Genomic DNA, 22,998 nt, shown 5'->3' with positions numbered 1-22,998 from the left:
AACGGGGTGTATTTAAGAAGTGGTTCAACAATGAAATTTTATGAGATAATCATGAGAAAGAAACCCAACCTTAAATATTTCATGTTTTTTGTTGTGTTTGTTATACTTTGAATAACATGAACCAACTTGCAAAATGAAAAGTGACAAGTGTTTGTTTGTGGGATATGCCACGAATATTCGTTTATATTGCATGTTCAACCTATGAACAAGGACTATCATTGAATCAGTTAATGTTGTCTTTGATGACTGTGCAGATCTCAAAACGAAAACAGCTGAAGATGATGTGAAAGATTTTTTGGAAATTCCAATCTTACTGGAAAATGCAAGTGTTGCCCCAAATGTTACAACACCTAGCACAACACGTGACACTGAAGTCACTGAACCTGAGGATGTAATACACAGTGATGATGATGCAGTAGATGATAGACAGAAAATTCAAACCAAAATCTAGAAAAATCATCAGTCATCTCAAATAATTGTAAATGTGCATGGAGAAGTTCAAACTCGAAAGAAAGAAAAGATCGATTACCGCAAGATGGTTGAACTAGTGTGGATGAGCTTCATGTATTCATAGGTTAGATTTTCATGCTTTATTTCCAATTTTGAACCCAAAAATGTCGATGAAACTTTAAAAGATGAGTTTTGGACCAATGCAATGCATGATGAGCTTGAACAATCTGTTCGAAATTATGTGTGGTATTTAGTTCAACCTCCTGACCATGGAAATATAATTGGTACAAAATGGATTTTCAAAATAAAACCAATGAGTCGGGAAATATCATTCGAAACAAAGAAATGTTGTTTGCTCAAAGGTATATACAGGTTGAATGGTTGATTTGATGAGACCATTTCTCTTCTTGTCCGTATTGAGTCAGTCCTACTACTGCTAGCAATTGCATGCTATATGAAAATCAAACTTTTTCAAATGGATGTCAAAAGTGCATTTTTGAATGGCATTTTGTGTCAGGAGTGGATGTAAGATAGCCTAAATGACTTGAGGATCCTTATAATTTGGATCGTGTCTACAAATTGAAAAATGCACTCTATGGTTTGTAGCAAGCACCACATGCTTGATATGGAAGACTGACTAAGTATCTACTTGAAAAGGGATTCAAACGAGATGAGGTTAACAAAAATCTAAAGGTGAAATCCTTATCTGCCAAATTTATGTTAATGACATAATTTATTGTGGATCCTGTAAAAAACATGCTGATTATTTTGTTCAATATATGTCATCTACTTTTGAAATGAGTATGGTTGGTGAGCTGAGTTTCTTTCTTAGTTTGCAAATTAAACAATTGCATGATGACATTTTTTTTTATGTCAAAATAAGTATGCCAAAAATCTAGTTAAGGAATTTGCAAATGAAAACACCAAATACATGAAGACGCCTATAGGCTCGAGTGAAAAATTGTGCAAAGATGATTTTGTCGAAAATGTTGACAACACTTTATACCGCAGCATCATAGCATCATAGGAAGCCTCACGTATTTGACTATCAGTTGACCTGACATCGTGTTTAGTGTATGCTTGTGTGCTAGATACCAAGTCAATCTTAAAATTTATCACTTAAAAGATGCTAAGTGTATTCTAAGTTACATAGCAGGAAGAATTGATTTAGGATTATGGTACACTCAAGAAACTAACTTCGATTTGGTAGGTTTTTCTGATGCTGAATAGGCTGTTGATTTAGATGATAAAAAGAGTACATCTGGAGGTTGTTTTTATCTTGACAATATTTAATCTCGTGTCATAGTAGGAAAAAAAATTGTGTTTCAATTTCAAGAGTTGAATCTGAATATGTGGCAGCTTGAAGTTGTTGCTCTCAACTCTTGTAGATGAACCAAATGATAGAAGACTATAGACTTAAGAGTGAAACCTTGGTTGTGTACTGTGATAATTCTAGCACAACTGGCCGACATATTCAAAAAAATATTAGATTTTGAGAAATTTTCCGACCTTAGGAATTCTATCAGCATGTGTTCTACCTAAACCATCATAGATGTTGTCTTAGATGTTACAACATCTCGGACAATACCTAACATACATGTACATTTTTAGGCATTCTACATTTCATTAATAATGCAATATGATGTGTTGGAATATTGTTGCATAATCTTCTGTTGCATTTAAAATTTATTGTTCTATTTAACTTAACACACTTGGACATGATTAATACTCTGATCAAATCACAAAGTAGTTGAAGGATAATCATGTACTCCACGACCCCGTCCCTTGTGATAGGTGACTTGAGAAGATTGAGTGAAAAAACAAATTAAAAATATGTTTTGTGTCAGAAGAAAAGATTGGAAAAAGCTACCTAAAAGAGTTCAATGAAGACTGCGCTTTTAGTGTAGGAGCTACCTCTTCTGAACTTAATATAGAAGTCAAAATAGAAGAAATTGGAAAAAACTACCTAAAGAAATTCTAAAGAAAATCGTTCTTCAAGTGTAGGAGCTATCACTTCTATGGTAAAAAAAAAGTTATAAGACTCTAAGTGTGCAGAAAAATTAAAATTAATTTTTTGGAATTTAACGTGTTGTCAGGAGATGTTGTCAACATTTGTGAAAACACTTCATCTGTGAACATATATCATAACTGTTTTCATGGTTTTATTTCTGTTATTGTGATGTCTCGAAAATTAGAAGTCCACATGAACCACGTGAGTGCAAGTTATTATATTCCTTATATATTTTATTAAATGATTTTAATGCATGCTTTCATATAATTTATGAAATTTTAGTATTTTAATTATTTATGTTTATTTAATGTACGTTAAAATATTTTCTTGAGTTTGATGTTTCAGGCGAATATTCGAGGCGAGATCGAGGAAAAGAGACCGGGACGATTTTTAGTAAATTTTAATGTGGAATTTTATTGTTAAGTAGATTGGGTGTTTTAAATAATTTAATTAGTTTTTAGCATTTTAAAAAGTCTAATTTATTTATTTAGTGCTTTTAAGAGTTTAAAACTCTTAAAGTGTAGCAAATGTGCATTTTATTTTAAATTGGAGAATTTTATAAAATTAGTGTGTGTTTATTTTAATTGGGGGATTTTATGTAAAGATTAGTGGGGGTTAATATTTTATTTAAATTGTTAATTGAGTTAATATTTTAATTAATACCTTAATGATGCAATTAAGTAATTTATTCCCTAATTTCTATCACACCACTTAAGCACACACACTTTGACTCAAACACACTCACACTTTCACACACAACTACACGTATAGCACACACACACAAAACATGTTTTATATGATTTCTTTGACTAAACGGAGGAAGAGAAGTTTTGTGTAAACTCTCAATCATCAACTCCATTATTTTCTCTTTCTCTCTCCAAACTCTCCTCTCCAACAAGCACGTTCAATCTATGATATATTCCAGCAATTTTAGTTCACTTTTATTTCAAGAAAATCGAGCCACGATCGTCCGGAATCATCTCTCGCTCCGTCTCCGCTTCGGTATCGTCGTTACGGTATTTTTAAATATCAAAAGGCACGTATAATCTGTTCTTGCTGCATCGATCATGTCATATTATGTATTAAGTTGTTTTTAAGCATAAAAATGTATGTATGATGTAGAAGTTTGAGCAGAAAAATCTACCGAATGTATTTGGAAGTATTTTTAGAGTTGAAATTTCGTGTTATGATGGTCTTTCGAAAACTGCGATTTTTCTGTACATATTTTGAGAAAACTTTCAACTACAAAAACGTATATCTTTTCGATACGTTCGATTTGATATAAAATTAGAGTTATTTGGATTAAAAACGAGTGAGTTATGGTGTTTTTAGTATGACTGCTATTTTTAGATCCGAAAACTCATGTTTCGCTGTTCTTTCGAAAACTGCGATTTTTCGGTACATATTTTGAGAAAGCTTTTTATTACAAAAACGTAGATATTTTCGATACGTTCGATTTGATATAAAATTCGAGCTATTTGGATTAAAAACAAGTGAGTTATGGTGTTTTTAGTATGACTGCTCAAATCGTGTTTCAAGAAAGTTATGAATTTTAATATGTTCTTGAAGTTTTTATGTTGCAAACTTTGTTGGGGATCGACGGGTGATCGTTGCTGCATATAAGAAAGTTAGTAATGATGTTTAGAGTATTTTTGAGGTTTTGATTCATGTCGTTAAGAGCTTGAATTATTAAGATGTCGTAAGAAATAAACTTTAATATAAATGACAATATTTTGGGTCGTATGAATTGTAGGGTGATTATAAAAGTTTAGTTCATTGTTATGGTGTCCTAGAATGGTCTCATAGTGATGAATCTTGATGCCTTATGTGTTAATTGGGAGAATAGACATGTCGCAAAATTTTCATAAAATAATTCGTCGAACAGAGCGGACACGGACCCGGATACGGAGGTAGGCACGGTGTCCGTGCCTTCTTATTTCATCACAACAATTTTTAAGCGCACGGACACGGACCATGATACGGACCTAGGGACGGGGTCCGTGTACCTTCAGATTTTAGGTATATTCTTTTATTATTTAAGGTTTGATTTGAGGTTTTATACCATGGTTTAATATGATGTTTTACAGGGTTATGTCATGGGAAATTATAGAATGTTCTAAGAATTTATTTAGCTTGGGATTAAGCATGACATTTACGTTTAAGTTGTACAAGTTAAGTTTATGTATTCATATTAGTATGTTGCAGCAACGAACCGATTGACATCCAACGAATCCCACAATGCAAAGTAAGTATGTATGACGTGCAAAGAAAATATTTGAAGTTTTTGAGGTATGCTAAATGTCTTGTGACCAAAAGTGAATGGGTTTGGAAGTCGGTGAACGTGGCCGAGGACCTCTCCACCCCGTTAAATTATGAACGGGTTTGAAGTTAGGATTGGAAAGCGTTAAATTATGAACGGGGACCAATCCGCCCGTTAAATTATGAACGGGTTAGATCGTTGTTGTGAAGCGTTAAATTATGAACGTGGATCAACTGGCCTGTTAAATTATGAACAGGGATCTCATATATGTGGCAGTGGATACGTCCCTGTCAGCCCAGTACTGTGGTTTGTCTGATCAGATATTTATTATGTTAAGGGTCACTTGCTTTGAAACATCCTCTACGCAAAATGATGAAGTTAAGTATGTTGAAGTATGAAAGCATGTTTAAAGAAAAGTTTATGTGATGGCACGTCATATTATGTATGCATGTATGTTCAAAGTTTATGCAAAGCTCAAGTTTATGAAAGTTCAAGTTATTATGCAAGTTCAAGTTTCAAAGTATGTATGTTCAAGTTCAAAGAAGTTTATGAGAGTTCAAAGTTATTATGAAAGTTTAAGTTTATTAAGAGTTCAAGTTTATTACGCAAAGTTTAAGTTTCAAGTATATATGTTATATTTTGAAGTTGTATGTGGTTTTATTATGTAATACTCGTTATTCCCAGTTTATACGTGTTGAGTCTTTAGACTCACTAGACTTGATCGATGCAGGTGAGTATGTTGATGAGGAGACAGGAGGTGGCGACCAAGGGGCAGGCTTGGACTGAGCGGAAGGCTAAACCCGAGGACCACTATGTTTATGTTTTATGAAAACTTTAAAATATTATGTTTTTATGTTGGATGTGAGATGATTTGAAATAAGTACTTTGTTGGAAAATATTAGTTGAGAATGTTGATTTTAATATTATTAAGTTAAATGACAAGTGACGACCGTGTAAAATTTTATGTTTAAGAAAATTTTTAATTTTTCCGCAAATTTTGAAGTAGTTAAAGTACGGTACGTTACAGTTATATTCTGTTTCTAGACATAAATAGGTCATGCATAAACATAATATTGTGAATATTGTTGTGTCATGGGGAGTTGAGTATTTCAACAGAGAAAATTCGACGAAAATCCAGATTTTGCTAGAAATCCAATATTTGTGTGTTGATGGTTCATTGGTGTTAAATCGATGTGGGTTTTAATTCTGAAAATTATTTTGAAAAGATATTAGGCACAATTATCTCGGTAATTTTGGAAAGTGTTTACGGTGGAAAATATTTGACCAGTTAATTTTTTTTTTTACCGTTAGGATCATACCAATTGATTGAGTGAATCTTGATTTTGTTACTGTTGTACTGAGCATGCATGCTTATTTCTTTAATCCACGTTGTTTCACTCCACATTATCTGCAAAATTCTTTCTGCAAGATTTCGTAATTTCTCTGTGTGCAATTTCTCTCAGTTCTCTGTAATTTTCTTATTTTTTCTTCCTTACTCACAACTTAGGTTGTATCAATGGCAGGAAGTGGATATGACCCACTCGACATTAGAAGTGAAATGAGATACAGGGAAGATGTTACCCCTGCTCCCACAACAGCTCCCGCAACATCCAATGTTGAGCCATTTCTGGAGATGATACCCGCCATTGAAGAGTCTGTTCCACTGGAAGTAATAGCCCTAGGCAAGCCGGGGAATGAGATAGATATTGAAAATTTGCTTGATTTTACTGCTGTCAACAGGCATGTCCACCTCCACCGCAAGTCAGAAGATCAAAAAGACAGGAAGGGTACAACCCTGACTTGACCACATCCAAGCGATTTCGTCACAAATGGGAGGGGCCCAGTCGACCATCTCTTGCTGATCGAGAGAACACTTCGGGGGATGACTCGGAAGATACGGATTATGAGTTCGTGGCTCGGAAAGAAGTTGCATCGGTAAAGACGAGTAGCTCTTTGTCTGATGAAGCTACGAAATCTGGTGAGAATGCCACCACTGTTCCTCCACCAGACTCTCCAGCCTGATGAGGATGAAATTTCTTTGGCCCAGTTCATTGCCACTTTGAAGAAGGACAAATCTTATGTCCCTTCTAGTTCTGCGCCTACCCAGAAAAAATCTGATGATGAACTCGATGCTGAAATGATGTAAGAATTTGAGGACAATCGTCCCAAGGGTTCATACTCTTCATCATTTTCTCATAGCCTTGATGAAGCCTTTGATGAAGCTACTGCTACTGTTGATTAAAGCAGTGAAGATTCCCTTGCTGATGCAGATGTTGCCGAAGATGTTGAGTACACTGAGGACAACACTGATCTCGGTGGTTATGATCTGACAATGAATTTCAGTGACAAGTTCTACACTGAGAAATCGGTTGTTCAGTGGTACTTGTATACACATCGAGACTTTCTGGAAGAAAAAATTTGGATGGTAATATCTTTGCAAGGTAAAATTTGATAGCATTTCTTAAGCACTTCCAGTTGTATTCAACGGGTTTCAGCCGTCACATCTTTCTGTGGCAAACTTGTACTGGAATTTTATGCCAATCTATCACCTTGGGTGGGTGATGAAAGATCAGCCAAATATGGGAAAGTTTTTGTTCAAGACAGAATTTATGATTTCAATGCTGTTGCGATTACTTTGTATTACCATACACCAGCAGATTTTGAAGATGGACTCCTTCCTGATATTAACGATGTCACTTCTACACTCACCGGGGGTTTATCACTCAATTCCCAGAACATCCACAATGATTCTCAACTGCAAATTTGACATATTTTTATTCAGTGTTGCACAAAATGGCTATCTGCACTGGACACCCTCTACAAATTCCACCATTATGACCCAGCACCAAGCTTTGATTTTGCATTTCATTGGGACTAATGGAGTGTTTAATTTTGGGAGATTTGTCTTCAGGACTGTGCTTCAATATGCTGAAGGAGGCCTCAAAACGTTAAAACTCTCATTCCCCTCATTGATCTGTGAAATTCTTGAATCTCAAGGATTTTTTTTGGGACATTGATGAGCAGCTCTCTGACACCAGTGATATATTTAAAACTTCTCCGGCTTTCTTCAAGGGCAATCAGAAGATTGACCTTCCATGGTATAATTCTCATAATACCTCTGTTGCCTACGATATCCCTCAAAGCATTCACAATACTACTAGATCTACGGAATGTGTAATGCTCTCCATGACTGCCATCCAATCCCAGATAGACCATGCTCAGGCCAAGATAATTCAGGCCAAAGCTGATCTGGTCTATTATGAGAACTTAGTAGTTTAATATCGATTGGCTCTAGAGTTAGCTGTCCATTCTGGAAAAAAAATGTGAGGAGATGAAGAAGTTCAAACTCAAACCCAAGCTGATGATGATGTTATTGGACCATCGGGCACCAAAGATGGTGAAGATGCTGATGAAGGGACTGTGAATTAAAAGGATCAAATGATAGTTTTTATATAATAGTTTTTATGTTTTGAACCTTGTTTTTCTTGCATTCTCTTTTAATGTTTTGCTCTGTCAGTATGTTAGTTTCTCTCTGATTTGATTGATAAAAGTTTTTGCTTTCCCTGATATGTTTTTGTTTACTTTGAACTTGTTAATGTTATTCTGCAGACGTTGTCTTCTGTGTTGACAACACTTTCTTCAGGGGAAGAAAAATTCTCATAAAGAGGGAGTTAGCATGACTTAAACTGAGAAATTGGGTTTGATCTCATTTTATCCAGAAAGACAAAAATGGAGAAATTGAAGGAAAATATAATTTTCCTATTAATTTATTTCCCAAGATTATTTTTTCCTTGATATGATTTTGAATATTTAATTATGGTTTTGTCTTTCTAGATAATGTGATAATTATGCTAAGATTGTTGTGATATAGTTGCTTGTTGATAAACACTAGGGCTATAAATAAAGGGATTTATCTCATGCAAAAGAGGTCATTTACGCAGAAACACATACATATTCTTGCACATTTTCACGCCATAAACTTTAGATAAAACAATCTACAAGGTTGCTGCTGATCAAAGAGTGCTGAATTCACGTGTTGTCATGATTGTTGGAGACATCTGCAGGCAATAATTGTGAAAGAATTGGCTGAAGATTTGTTTTCGTTGCTCCAGTTTTGGCATCGTATTTTGCTTTCATAAATACTGGTTTAAGTGTAGTTATTTGTTTCAGGAAGAATTTGATTTTCCTAACGTATTGAGGAAATTGGTTTTTGATTAAAATCAATAGTGTTAGTTTTGTATAAACCTGTTGGTTTTCTAGTAATTATTTTTCCCCTAACGGCACCCGCACAAAATTTATTTTGTTCCATTGTATTTACTTAAAATTAATTTGTGGTACAAACTTATAAATTTCGCTGCATGTTGACTGAAATGTTGTAAAATTTCACATAACACTTAATTCTGATTGACACAAATTTACGATCAGATACTGTTAAACAAAATATATCCTATATCTTACACGCCCAAACTGGAATCCGTCGAGAAACTGCAAGCACCAGCCAATATCATCTCATATTTGCACCCTTCGCCTTTATGAAGAATTCTGGTGTCGGAGTACTGTTTCCTAGCACCCAAGATGGATCGGAAGTTTAAAAATTTTTAATTTTGACGTTCGTAACATTCCTTGGGCACCGTATAATTTACAACATTCATATGATGTTTTAGTTTATTAAACTTTGAGTGTTTAACATCGTCTCTGATTATTTCGATTTTTAAATAGATATAGCATTTCTAGTATTTTTTTTACAAATGGATCCTTGTTGGGTGCAATAATCGTCCTTGCTTGGTAGAGCGATCAAACCATGGTGCTTGTGTTGTTGTGCGGTTTAAAATATTTGAGTTGCACCATTACCACTAGCTATAGCTTTGGGTAAAGCGGTAAGCACTCGGTCCTACAATTGGTATCAGAGCCAAGGTCATGGGTTCGATTCTCATTGATTGCAAGGAGTGCAATTATTGGGAGGGAGATTGTTGGGTGCAACAATTGTCCTTGCTTGGTAGAGCGATCGAACCATGGTGCTTGTGTTGTTGTGCGGTTTAAAAGATTTGAGTTGCACCATTACCACTAGCTATAGCTTTTGGTAAAGCGGTAAGCACTCGGTCCTACAATCCTCTTCCTTCGTATCACCTAATCAAGTTCACAATTAGAAAATGGATTCCTTGTTTAGATTGCATTAGAGATCCTAAGCAATTTTGCGTCAAAACTGGATCTCCAGAGTTTCAGAGAACTTGCAACGATGTGGCAGTGAAATTTTTCTTGTGAAAATTCAAGGTGGCCGAAAACTTTGTCGAGGGAGGAGAGAAAATATTTTGGTGTGTGCAAAAACTGTCTTATTTCAATATGACACTCAATGAAATATTTATAGAGTTTAATTCCTCATCACATCAGGAATCCTTCTCCTATTAGGATTCACAATCATACTCCCATTAGGATTCATGTTTTCATTAATTAATTAAAATTCTCATGTTTTATATATCATGCAAAGTCAACTTTTGATAATGCATGATATATACATCCATACATACATATACACATATGTACATGTATAGACATATATGTAAAATTAAATAACAATTATTAAATTTTTTAATTAACTATTAATCAATTAATCAATTCTAGACCCCACTAAAATATTTCATTTGAATCATGTAAATTTTGTAGCAAACACTACTAACATTATTATTTAATTCGTATATTCAAAATTTACGAAATAAATAATTTTGAACTTGTTATAATCCCAATCGACGACCAGACAGCGCTGATGTTCTGATGGTATAAATCTTGTCATATAATGAAAACTGAAAATTTTGAAAATAAAAATTTTCACTGATCCATTTTTGGCAGCTGTCAGTTTTGTGAATTCCTTCACCAAAACAGGTAGTTTCACTCTCATCACTTAATTAACAGTTAATCTAACTTCCACAACTTCAAATACAAGGAATCTACTCATAACCTCTTTTTATAAACAATATGTTTGATCTCTATAAAACTAAAGTCCTCATATTCAACTCCCTGAACTTAATTATCTAACGAGAACACATAATCTGATACTTGTGTGACCATTAATGGTTCAAAGATACATCTAGCCGTGAGTTCACAATTTCTTGTGATTTAGAATAACATTATTCTTAATCGAACTTACCCTAAGTAGCCATATCTTTTCATCAACCCCTTGATCAAGAAAGTCAGAACTCAAGTCAGATTGCACCAATCGAATCAAGATAAAAGCGTATAGTAATATCGTCTCACCATCACTTAGGTATCACTGATAGTGTCTGCAAGAACCTTAAGTTACTTAGTGTACATTACGGTCCATTCAACTCATATATCCGGATCATATCTGAAAACATTTATATATCGAGAGTTTCATTTTGATAACGATGTGATGTATATTTGATTAATAACAGTAACATAGTATGTGCAACTGAGGAAACATATTTCCAAAATGCACTTCTTACTCATGCCAGAGATTTCTTGCATTATTAACTCATCAGATCATATGAATATCTTCATCTGTAGACAAATGGTGAATTCTCGACTACAATGCATTTGCTCCTACGTATTTTGAAATTACACTCAACCTCACCATCTGATAACCCTCAATAGAGTTGGTAAATGGTTCAAAGTGTATGCTAATACATAGAGCCTACGTTGTCCCGGGTCAAAATACTAACAATGTACGACTATAACCGCAGACCATTGAACTCGATAAGTGTTAATCACTTGGACAGTTCAAGAGATGGTTGTTCAGTGCATCATCGAATAATCACTAATATATATAAATGGACATCTTCATGCTCTTACAAATGAAGCATGATGTTTACATCACAAATGCTAGTTTCAAGCTCAAGAGACATTTATCCTTATTTTAGGCGGCTGATTTGACTAGGAACTTGTTTCGAATATACGGTACATTTTCTAATGAATTTCATTATATTACGTTGAGAATCAGACCTCATTATACCTTTAATATATTCAAGGGCTTTATCTATGCAGCTTGCATGTGTATACAGATAAAGTAAATAACATAATAGGATAAACTGTAAAATATTATTTAACTAAAGAGTGTTTTTATATAAGAGTCATTAAATTCCAAACCACTAGTTGGTTTGCTCATCACCTACTCTAACATTTGGTTCTTTCCTTCCAGATCGCCCACGCGCATACATACTTGATCCTTGGTTCTGAATTCGGTCAAAAGGTAAAATAATTCAGTTTTATTCCAACTGGTCTTGCTGATCGAGCATAAGAATCGAGCATGGCTCGATTTTTCTCTTCCAACTAATATTGCATAAGGGACAGCTGCCCGACACCAGAATGTGGCGATTCATAAATTCCATCTTGTGGCCATGGAAACGGAATATTTACCACCAAAAATTTTGAATTTTGGTGTAGCAATAAAAAGCATATAAACTTCCACCAAGCTGACGTCCGATTGATTATCCGGAGGTATGTACATCTTATTCTTTGTCGATATCCATCTCGCACAAAAAATTTTCCTCTTGGATTATGTCGCCAATTTCGTGTATCCTCTTTATTGTTTTCTAGTAGTGGGATATTTACAACTAAAAATTATGGGAATTTTTATTTTTATTTTTAAATCCCTTAATCTAAGGTTGGGGAAGCTCGAAGTCGAACTCGAACCTTTAACGAGAAATTCTGGGTTAAATAAGTGGAGCTAAGCTCCGGTTTAGAATAATGGGAATTTGAATACATGAAAGTATTCGAAAGTTGAATATTTGAAATATGAAACCATATGGTTTGATAAAAAAAAAAAAAAAAAAGGAGTCGGATAATATATAAGGGTAAAAAAAAGGATTCGAATTTAGTTTATTTTTTAATGCAAAATTAGAGAAATACATTGACGTTCCTAATAATTTGTTGTTTATTCTCCAAACTTTTTACATCAATTGTTCTTTAAAAGGAAAGAAAGGACACCAAAAGGCTTCATTTACAAAATATCATGCAATAAATTATTGAAGCAAAATTGTCTAAAACTCGGTTCTAGATATGTCAAAATGGGTCGTCCTGTCTTAGTCCATCTAAGTATTCTTAATAAAAAAAAAATCCTCAAATATATTATGAAATTGACTATTCATGTCATAAAATAATTTGAATGTATGTATTTGAGTTACTGAGTGATACATGAAACCAATGTTTTATAATTAAACTCGTGATCGAACCGGTCTATCTTAAAATAGTAATTCAATCGGACGGACTGAAACATTGTAATATCATATATATAAAATAATAATAATATAATATAATAGATCATATATTTTATTTAAAAGATCATAATGTGTATATAAATAATAAAAATATATATTTAATTTTAAAAAATCAAACAAGCTCTAATATTATTAAAATAATATTTTTGATAAAGTTTTAAATCCAAATAATCATATATATAATCAAAAATTAAATTTTAAAAATTTTAAATAAGTGAACTTGTCCAACAGGTTTTTCACCGGTTCAATATTGATACGATCGATTCTTGACCAATTTGATCGGTAAAATTTTTTCCTGGGGTATTACTCCGACTAGACTCGTAATCGATTCTCGATCGAAGCATCGGTTTCTCCATGACTAAATACACTTCATTACACAATATTATTAAAAACACTTGACACACATATTTTGTTTTTACTAAAAATGAGTGTGGATAATTTTTAAATTAATTTTTTTAATGTTATATTTTTAAAATTATTTCCATACCAATAACGAGATATATAGTCTTTATTATACATTTTGTTCTCCAATACTCTACACCTTAATTTAATTTTTTTTATAGACTCTTACTTTAATTTTGGAAATAATATAAATCAAACCCCACTTAACTCAATCACAAATATAAATTCATTGTACATACATAATTAGTTCTCCCAAATTTTGCATAACCACATAACAATTAAATCAAAGGCTATAAAATTTGTTTTATAATTAATGTAAATTTAATTTTTTAAAAAAAAATAAATGACATGTCAATCCAACCAAATCTCCATTAACCTATAATTTCATCTATAATTTTACTCTAAAAACAATTCATAAAGAGTAAGTCTCTTATGAGATGGTCTCACGAATTTTTATCTGTGAGACGGGTCAACCCTACCGATATTCACAATAAAAAGTAATACTCGTAGAATAAAAAGTAATATTTTTTTATGGATGACCCAAATAAGATATTCGACCCACGAAATTGATCCGTAAAACCGTCTCATAAGAGTTTTTGTGATTCATAAAATATTCTTATGAATTATTATCTAACCATGAATATAGTTTTTTATAATTAAAAATATTTTATTGATAAGATTTCTTAAAATAAGAATAAGGATGTAATTTACGACTAAAGAATGTATTTGATTTCTATTTATTAACAATTACATAGCTTATTCATGATTAATTGTTAAAAATCTCACTATCTCATTTAATTATATTTTGATTCGAATTTAAATATAAAACAAATGAATTATAAAAAATATTATACAAACACGTACGCAATGCGTATGTCGGTACACTAGTAGAAAATAGGTGAAATGAAGTGTTAATTGTTAATAAATAGAAATTAAATTAGATGATTAATTGTTTATTGGTAAATATTTAATTAATTAATGAACTATTTAAAATGTCATAAATAATTAACAAAATAGGAAACATGGATTCATCACTTTAGCTGAAATTTGATTGAATTAAAACCCGAAGACGAAGCAAAAAGTTCAAGAGCACAGTTTAGATAATACCTGAGAGAGATCCAATCGATCGCCTCGCGTATACAAGAGGTTAATTGAGAAGAGAATCAATGGCGGCTGGTGCCAACATGTGCTGCGCGGGGTTTCTGTTGATTTTACTGTGTTTTCTGCAGCAGGGCGAGTCCATATGGTTGAGTTTGCCGGCCAAGGGGACAAAGTGCGTATCGGAGGAAATCCACACAAACGTCGTCGTTTTGGCCGACTACGTTGTCATCTCTGACGATCATGCTAACCCCACACCCACAATTTCCACCAAGGTTTGGGATTTGTTTCCCTTTTTCTATTACCTGGTTCGTTTTGTGTTCGATTTAATTGCTTTGTGTTATAAGGTTATATTACCTGTGAAATGATTGGAATTCCTTTTGAGCAAGCTAAATTTGTTTACATCTGAGGTTGATGTGGCCACCTAGCTGGAGATGCATAATTATATTTACTTTAACAAGTGGTAAGCTTGATACTTCGATAGCAATTATTAAGAAAGGGTGCTTTTGGGTTCATTTTTCAGGTGGTAAAGCTATCATTAGTGGTAAGATGGGTATTAATTTGGAAGTGGATAAAGAAAAGAATTCACAATGTTAAGATGAAGGAAGGAAGAAAGCATATGAAGGGTTGATAAAGTGATAGTTGTATAGCTTGACAGCAAGCTTTATTTATTCCAGGGTTTCGAAAATTTGTCGTGACGTCCTTTTTAATCATCTATCATTTTAGCTTGGCATTGTATTTACGCAATTTCTCAGAGATCGTGGAAAATGTTAATCAAAATGTTTTTAATCCACGTGGTCTAGCTGAAATTGTGGAAAAGTTGAAGGAGGTTATCTGATCTGATAGAAAATAATTAATGTGTCAGTTTTCCATTTGTTTACTTTGATAATCTGAAGAACCGTTATTGATGATTTGAAGTTGATGGCTATGAAGGTATGAATAGCGCACAATCTTTAACCTTTATATCCCAGCATTTCCTTCTTATTCTCCCTTTGCAACCATATGTTTTTTTTTAGGTTATAAACCCAAAAAGAGTACTATTCCAAAAAGCTTGTATATTTGGTGGGGTAACCTTCTTGTGTTTATGAACAACTCTTTATAAGTTTAATATATCGATGTGGGACATTTGTAACATGCCGATTTTTTGAGAAGCCAACGTCTGCGGCGGCTCACTTTAGACGGCTTTCACTCACCTTTCAGCATGATAGCCCTTTTCTAGGTCACCCTTCCATTAAGTCGACTATCAACCAGAGCACCAATGTTAGGTTATAAACCAAAAAGAGGTTTCATCCAAAATGCTTGCCTGCTGGGTGATGTAACCTTGAGTTTATAAGTCATTCTTTATTACTTTAGTATATCGACGTAGGACATTTGTAACATTTTCTATTTTTGAGCAGAACTTGTGCAGTGTGATGGATGGGGAACTGTCTTGCTTAAAACAAAATAACTGAAATTTTATGTTTGATTTTTCTATAAATGAAACCCGGGAAAATAATTATTGTTGAACAACATATCTTGTCATATCTTATCATATCTTTAATTAGTTAAATAGGATCTTTATTACCTTTAATTAGTTTCATAGGATCTTTTATTATTGTTATCTTTGTATTTTGAATTCTTAGGATTGGTTTAGCTTATCACTTTATTTTCTTTATTTAATCCTTGTAACCTAATCATTTTTGTGGAATAAGAATTACGGTGCTTTTCCCACCGACCCTCCATCTCTCTTCGATTTCATGGTATCAGAGCCTGCGGGATATACATGGCCAAACATGGCATGGCAACGCCAAAAATATCCCTACCACCAGAATCCAATCCTTCGGCAATCGATTTCCCGTCGGGACCAATCACTTGCCATTGATTGAATGGCAAGAATTATTTACAGTGGTCTCAATCTGTCAGACTCTTTATCTGTGGCCGTGGAAAGGATGCATTCTTGTCCGGTGAATCACCATGTCTAGCCTCTGAGGATCCGAAATCTCGGATGTGGAATTCAGAGAATTGCATGGTCATGTCCTGGTTGATAAATTCCATGACAACCGAGATAGGAGAGAATTTCCTCCTCTATCGTAGTGCCAAGAAAATTTGGGACGCTGCAAGAGATACATACTCCAGCAAAGATAATACCTCTGAATTGTTTGCTATCTAATGCCGGTTGCAAGATCTTCGCCAAGGCGAATCCTCGGTAACTGATTTCTTTAATAATCTTACCCGTCTGTGGCAGCAACTAGATCTCTTCGAAGTATATGAATGGGAGTGTCCAGCAGATGGTGACCGATTTCGTGGTGTTGTTGAGCAACGACGGATATTCAGATTTTTGTCTGGCCTCAACCCATCACTCGACGACGTACGGGGGCGAATTCTGGGCACTAAACCCTTACCAAGCCTTCGAGGTGTTTTTTCCGTTGTTCGGCATGAAGAGAGCCGTCGGAAGATTATGTTGACAGCAGCAGATCTTCCTTCCTCTGTTGACGCATCCGCCCTAGCTGCCCAACATCGATTCCCACCACCAAACGATGACTCTACTGGGAGTATGCGTATGACTCCAAATTTACCCGGCACTGGCCAATTCAAGCAAAGCCGTCTATGGTGTCCTAAATGCCGAAAATCTACACTTACACTGGATACATGCTGGAAAATTCATGGGAAACCTGCTGATTGGAAACCAGCAAGACAGCAACGTGCAAACACAGTACCGTGGATCCTCCAACTTCAGAGCAGCAACCATTCACCAAGGAGCAACTTGATGCTCTCCAGAAATTGTTTGGACAGCCTTTTGTCACATCCAATCCATCTCTCAGCAGCACCGGTAATATGGCTCATTCAGGTATTGCTTCATTTACATCTTTACAGCATGATATGTCATCCTATTGGATAATCGACTCAGGCGCATCCGACCATGCCTCAACTACCTTTACAATTTTCAGCAGTGCAACGCCCCTAACACAGTACGAATAGCCAATGGTTCTCTATCCACCGTGACTGGTTGTGGCTCCATTCAATTAACTAAGGATATGTCTTCATTCAGTCTTGTTTGTGCCAGACCTTGCTTGTAATTTGCTGTCTGTTAGTAAACTGAATCATGAGCTTGGCTGCCCGACTAAGTTTTTGGGTAATTCGTGTGTTTTCCAGGATGTGGCATCGGGGAAAACGATTGGCAGTGCTGAACTTTCTGCGGGATTGTACATTCTCAAGACTGATGCTGCCTCGGACCTACCTTCTGCCCCTCAACCAGTACCTCACTTTGTTTCCGCTTTAAGCTCTAATAAGATCAAGGATATTGTTTTATGGCGCTACCGTTTAGGTCATCCAAATCCGTTGTATCTTCAAAAATTGTTTCCAGACTTATTTCGCAATAAAATTTCCATTCCATTTAATTGTGATATATGTCAGTTCTCAAAACATATTCGTACAACGTTTAAACCCAATTGTTATAAACCATCTTCGCCATTCTCCCTGATCCATAGTGATATTTGGGGGCCATCCAACACCCCCAACCTTAACGGGACTCGCTGGTTTATCTTATTTATCGATGACCACACTCGGCTATCATGGGTCTTCCTCATGAAAAATAAATCCGAAAGTACTCAGATTTTTAAACATTTCCATTCAATGATCAAAACCCAATTCTCATCTCATATTCGTGTGCTACGCACTGATAGGGCCCGTGATTAATTCAACTCTGTGTTGGGGAGTTATCTACAATCACATGGAATTATTCACCAAAGCTCGTGTGTGTATATCCCTCAACAAAACGGAGTCTCTGAGCGCAAAAATCGCCATCTTCTTGAGGTTGCCCGTGCATTACTCTTTACCTCAAATGTTCCTCATTACCATTGGGGTGATGCAATATTAACTGCCACTTACCTCATAAATAGAATGCCCACAAGGATACTGCAATTTAAAACTCCCATCCAGACCCTCCTAGAAACTTATCCTTCTTCTCATTTAATTCATGATATTCCTCTTAAAGTGTTTGGTTGTTCGTCCTTTGTCCACATACACTCACATCTCCGTAATAAACTTGAACCACGTGCTGTCAAGTGTATCTTTCTTGGCTATTCTCCACGCCAGAAAGGGTACAAATGCTATTCTCCCGTCACCAAACAATACTACACCTCTATGGATGTCACGTTATTTGAATCTCAGCCATTCTACCCCGGCTCTTCCTTTCAGGGGGAGTCAACCATCAATGAACAAAGCAGCTGGGAACCCACAATCCCATCCATCCCTCATATAGAGCCTCTCACATCTATTACTACACCAATAGACTCACCTCTGGATCATAGAAATCTTAACCTCCATGAGCCAATTCAACATATTCTCGTAGAAAGCATCATCATCAAGAGACTATACAAATGCCCGCACAAATTCAGGCTGCTGCTGACATCTCCCCAAGGACAAATCCAGGTACACACTCACAATAATTGACCCTTACTGATACTCATATGATGAACAACAGTGAACTTGTTGATAACCTTGATGAAAGACCTATTGCTCTGCGAAAAGGAACTCGATCATGCACACAACATCCTATAGGCAACTTCATCTGATTTAAACGGTTTTCACCTGCATATTGTGCCTTTCTTTCCAATCTTGATCAGGTTCAGATTCCCTCCACTATAGAAGATGCCTTAAATGATCCAGAATGGAAAATTGCTGTCCTTGATGAAATAAAGGCATTGGAAAAGAACAATACATGGGACATCACTGATCTTCCATCAGGAAAAAACCGGTTGGGTGCAAATGGATTTTCACAGTCAAATATAAGTCTGATGGGAGTATAGAACGACTAAAAGCTAGACTTGTAGCCAAGGGATACACTCAGTCATACGGCATTGACTACCAAGAAACCTTTGCTCCTATTGCTAGACTCAACACTGTCCGAGTTCTCCTATCACTCGCTGTTAACCTCGACTGGCCATTGTACCAACTTGATGTCAAAAATGCATTTCTTAATGGTGATCTTGAGGAAGAAGTCTTCCTGAAAATACCTCCTGGTTTTGAATCTCAAATACCAGTAGACAAGGTGTGCAGGCTGCGGAAGTCCCTGTATGGACTTAAACAATCTCCTAGAGCTTGGTTTTATCGATTCATGAAAGTGTTAAAGAACGATGGCTACTCTCAATGTCAGACCGATCACACCTTATTTGTGAAACACTCTGGGGAAGGTAAAAGTGCAATTCTTATTGTTTATGTGGATGACATTGTACTTACAGGGGATCATATAGAAGAAATCAATCATGTGAAACTCCTCCTCAGTATGGAATTTGAGATGAAAGACCTCGGACATCTAAAATATTTTCTGGGAATGGAAGTAGCCAGATCTTTTGATGGCATATTTATTTCTCAACGCAAATATGTTACTGATCTTCTGCAAGAAACATGAATGTTAGGGTGTAAGCCTACAGACACGCCGATGGATCCGAATGTCAAAATTGGTGAGAAAGGGGACCATCTCTTAGTCGACAAAGGAAGATATCAAAGACTAGTGGGAAAATTAATATATCTGGCACATACACGACCAGATATTGGATTTGTGGTAAGTGTTATCAGTCAATTCATGCACAACCCGACCGAGGAACATATGGCTGCCACATATCGCGTGTTGAGGTACCTCAAAGGGTCTACTGGTAAAGGAATCCTATTTAGAAAGACTACAGACCGAAGAGCTAGAGTATACAGCGATGCTGACTGGGCTGGATCCACTACTGATCGACGTTCGACATCAGGGTATTGTACATTTGTGTGGGGAAACCTAGTGACATGGAGGAGTAAGAAGCAACCTGTCATTGCCCGCAGTAGTGCTGAAGCAGAATTTCGGGCACTGGCCCTTGGGGTATGTGAGGGGATGTGACCTGGGTCAAGATGTTTGGAGCTACCCATTTATAAGATGACACCACCTCTATCTATGTTTGTGCATAACTTTTGCTTTTTTCAGTTCTTGTTTTCATTTATATTTTTTTTCCACTTATTAATTTGAAAGATATGAAATTTCTCTCTAAACTAGCTGGTTCTGCAATTTCTATGTGGTGTTCTCAATTGCATCTCTTGGAGGGCGATAAGGTTTATATTGGTGTTGACTTTGTATTATAGCATGATGTTTTAGGGTTGATTTTATTCTCATTCCTTCATGGGACTTGCAAAAATATCTCAGAAATAGTGTGGGGTGGGGGAGCTGTGGGAAAAGACTTTGGGAAAATATTGGTAGATCCATGGAAAAATTTCCTTTCCAGCTTTCAGTATCCGGCCTCTATTGCTAAGGGGTACTGTGATCCTATAAAGCAATGGAAAGAGAAAATTAGTGTTTGAAATTAATTTGCTAATCTTGAAATGGTCGAGAAATTTGCATGGATTCAAATGAATTACTTGAGGCTATATCTAGCAATTTTTTGGCACTCAAAAAGCTGGAATGAAGTGACGTCAAACAGTGTCTTTAATTCCCCTTTTTCTATGTGATTACTTGTATTTCCAGTCGGATATGGCGAGCTAAACCTTTTTAATTCGTGATTTATATAGTTGTTTATCTTCCTTGCTACTGGAGCTAGTAAATGTCAATTTAATATTACCCTGTTAGGTGACTTCTCCATATGGAAATACCCTCCATCAAAATGAAAATGCGACTCATGGTCAATTTGCATTTACATCTACTGAGTCTGGAAATTATCTGGCTTGTTTTTGGATCGATGGCCATTATTCAGGTAGTGGGGTTATAAGCATTAATATCGATTGGAAATTGGGCATTGCAACAAAAGATTGGGAGTCTGTTGCACGAAAGGAAAACATCGAGGTTAGTCCTTTTGGCTTACCTGCAAATACCATTCCCCGTTGCAACTTTTTTTTCATATTTTGGATGTTTTTAATAATCAGCTGCCCTTAAAGTTCATATTAGTTTCAAGAACAATGAACCGAAGAATTCAAACTTGGGATGCTGTGAGAACTTAGTATCTATTGCCTTTGGAAATAATATTCTTTTGTTGTCTTCTAGTAGGGTATTGAACTTGATCTAAGAAAGCTTGAAGGAGCAGTGGAAGCCATCCACGAAAATCTTTTGTATCTTAAAAGCAGGTTAAATATTCTTGTTCAATGTGAAGATTTATGATGACGGTGCTTATTCTTGTTAATTAAACGTCCAATTTTTTTTCTCGGGCTTTATAGAGAATCTGAGATGCGGGAAGTGAGCGAAAGAACGAATGCTCGGGTGGCTTGGTTCAGTATCATGTCACTGGGAGTCTGTATTTTAGTTTCAACAGCTCAAATATGGCACTTAAAGAGATATTTTCAGAAGAAAAAACTCATTTAGATGGAAAATGCTTGATCTACTTGTACTCTGCAACAATTCATGAAATATTAGGCTAGGTTTAATTTCAGTTCCACTCTGTTTTTGAGAGAGATACTTTGGAGAATGTATTGAAAACTTTATTTATGTTTGATTTTCGAATCTAAAAAAGATATTATGATGTACGCCCAAAATGGATATGTCCTCGTGTCTAATACCTGATTTAGAGAGGATATTTTTCTGAAGTTAGCATTAAAAAAAATATCAAAAAAGAATGAAATGCATTGATACTGAAAGCCATAAAACTATTTTAAATTATGAAAAAAAAAACTACATTTTTTGTCTGTATGTTTGTCTCCCCATGATTTTGGTATTTTATGTTTAGTCTTAATATTGTATTGTTTATTAGTATTATCTTTTTGTAATTTTAGTCTTTTTCATCAGGAATGCTGATGTAACATTACACACATTAGCGTTACATCATTGCGTTATATGACCATTACATTGGTAACATATCATTATCACGTCAAAAAAAAAGACTAGAATTGCAACAACAATTAAAAAAAAATAACGGATTAATACTAAAATTTGATAACATAAGAAATCGAAAAGTTATAAACATAAGAAAAAAAATACTTTTTTTCCTTAAAATATTAAAATAACCATTGATTTTTATCTGAAAATTGTGCTTCTGCAAAAAAATGTGGAAAAGGGTGAACATTTCTCCGTTGCCCGTAAATATATGGATGATATATATGTATAATATAAAAGTATATGTATGGATATGTTAATTATTGTATATTGAACTTTGAAAAAACAAAGTAGAGGCGGGGCAAGAATGAAATTTTTAAAAAAATTGATAATCATTTTTTCCCCGTCTCTACAATGAAAATTAAAATACTTTTTTTTGCCCCATCTCTTGAAGCCGAGTATTTTTTTTAAAAAAAAAAATCCAACGTGTAAATCTCAGGGTCTTTTATCAAATTATAGCATTTTTTATTCTCTATTAACAATCTACCGTACTTTTCAAAAACTTATTAAAATATTGTAAAAATTAAATAAAACTTTTACTACCCCGCCCTTCCAAATGGGGGTGGGAGCAAATTATTTCACCTCCCCCGCCTGTAGGGGAGGCGGGGGAGGGAGAAATTAATTTAAATTCTCCCCCGCCTGTACGACAGGCAGGGGAGAGTTAATTCTTTTTAAAATATTGACCGCCTCTGCAGGAGGCGGGACAGAAAAATTAATTTTAAATTCTAAACATAAATTA

The 22,998-nt window shown here is 35.0% G+C and overlaps 1 protein-coding gene and 1 long non-coding RNA gene across 2 annotated transcripts; both read left to right on the top strand.

Moving 5' to 3' along the window:
* Window positions 1-14,384: 14,384 nt before the first annotated feature.
* LOC140813823 (transmembrane emp24 domain-containing protein p24delta3-like) lies at window positions 14,385-21,913 on the top strand. The gene is made up of 4 exons (XM_073172575.1): window positions 14,385-14,724; window positions 21,027-21,239; window positions 21,441-21,517; window positions 21,608-21,913. The coding sequence occupies exons 1-4, from the start codon at window positions 14,518-14,520 to the stop codon at window positions 21,750-21,752; spliced, it is 642 nt and encodes a 213-aa protein (XP_073028676.1). The 5' UTR covers window positions 14,385-14,517; the 3' UTR covers window positions 21,753-21,913.
* On the top strand, window positions 14,731-17,933 carry LOC140813824 (uncharacterized). Its single transcript, XR_012114012.1, has 2 exons — window positions 14,731-17,434; window positions 17,582-17,933. It is a non-coding gene; the product is annotated as an uncharacterized lncRNA (long non-coding RNA).
* Window positions 21,914-22,998: the final 1,085 nt, after the last annotated feature.

The sequence above is a fragment of the Primulina eburnea genome, chromosome 15 (assembly GCF_022965805.1).
Source record: "Primulina eburnea isolate SZY01 chromosome 15, ASM2296580v1, whole genome shotgun sequence".
Taxonomy (NCBI): Eukaryota; Viridiplantae; Streptophyta; class Magnoliopsida; order Lamiales; family Gesneriaceae; genus Primulina; species Primulina eburnea.
Note: the sequence above shows the minus strand (reverse complement) of the source record. Positions and strands in the feature narration are given on the sequence as shown.

Coding starts and splice junctions, on each gene's coding strand:
- LOC140813823 (XM_073172575.1), top strand. CDS start 14,518: ATGGCGGCTGGTGCCAACATGTGCTGCGCGGGGTTTCTGTTGATTTTA. Junction 14,725..21,026: donor CACCCACAATTTCCACCAAG/GTTTGGGATTTG, acceptor TTACCCTGTTAG/GTGACTTCTCCATATGGAAA. Junction 21,518..21,607: donor CTTTTGTATCTTAAAAGCAG/GTTAAATATTCT, acceptor CGGGCTTTATAG/AGAATCTGAGATGCGGGAAG.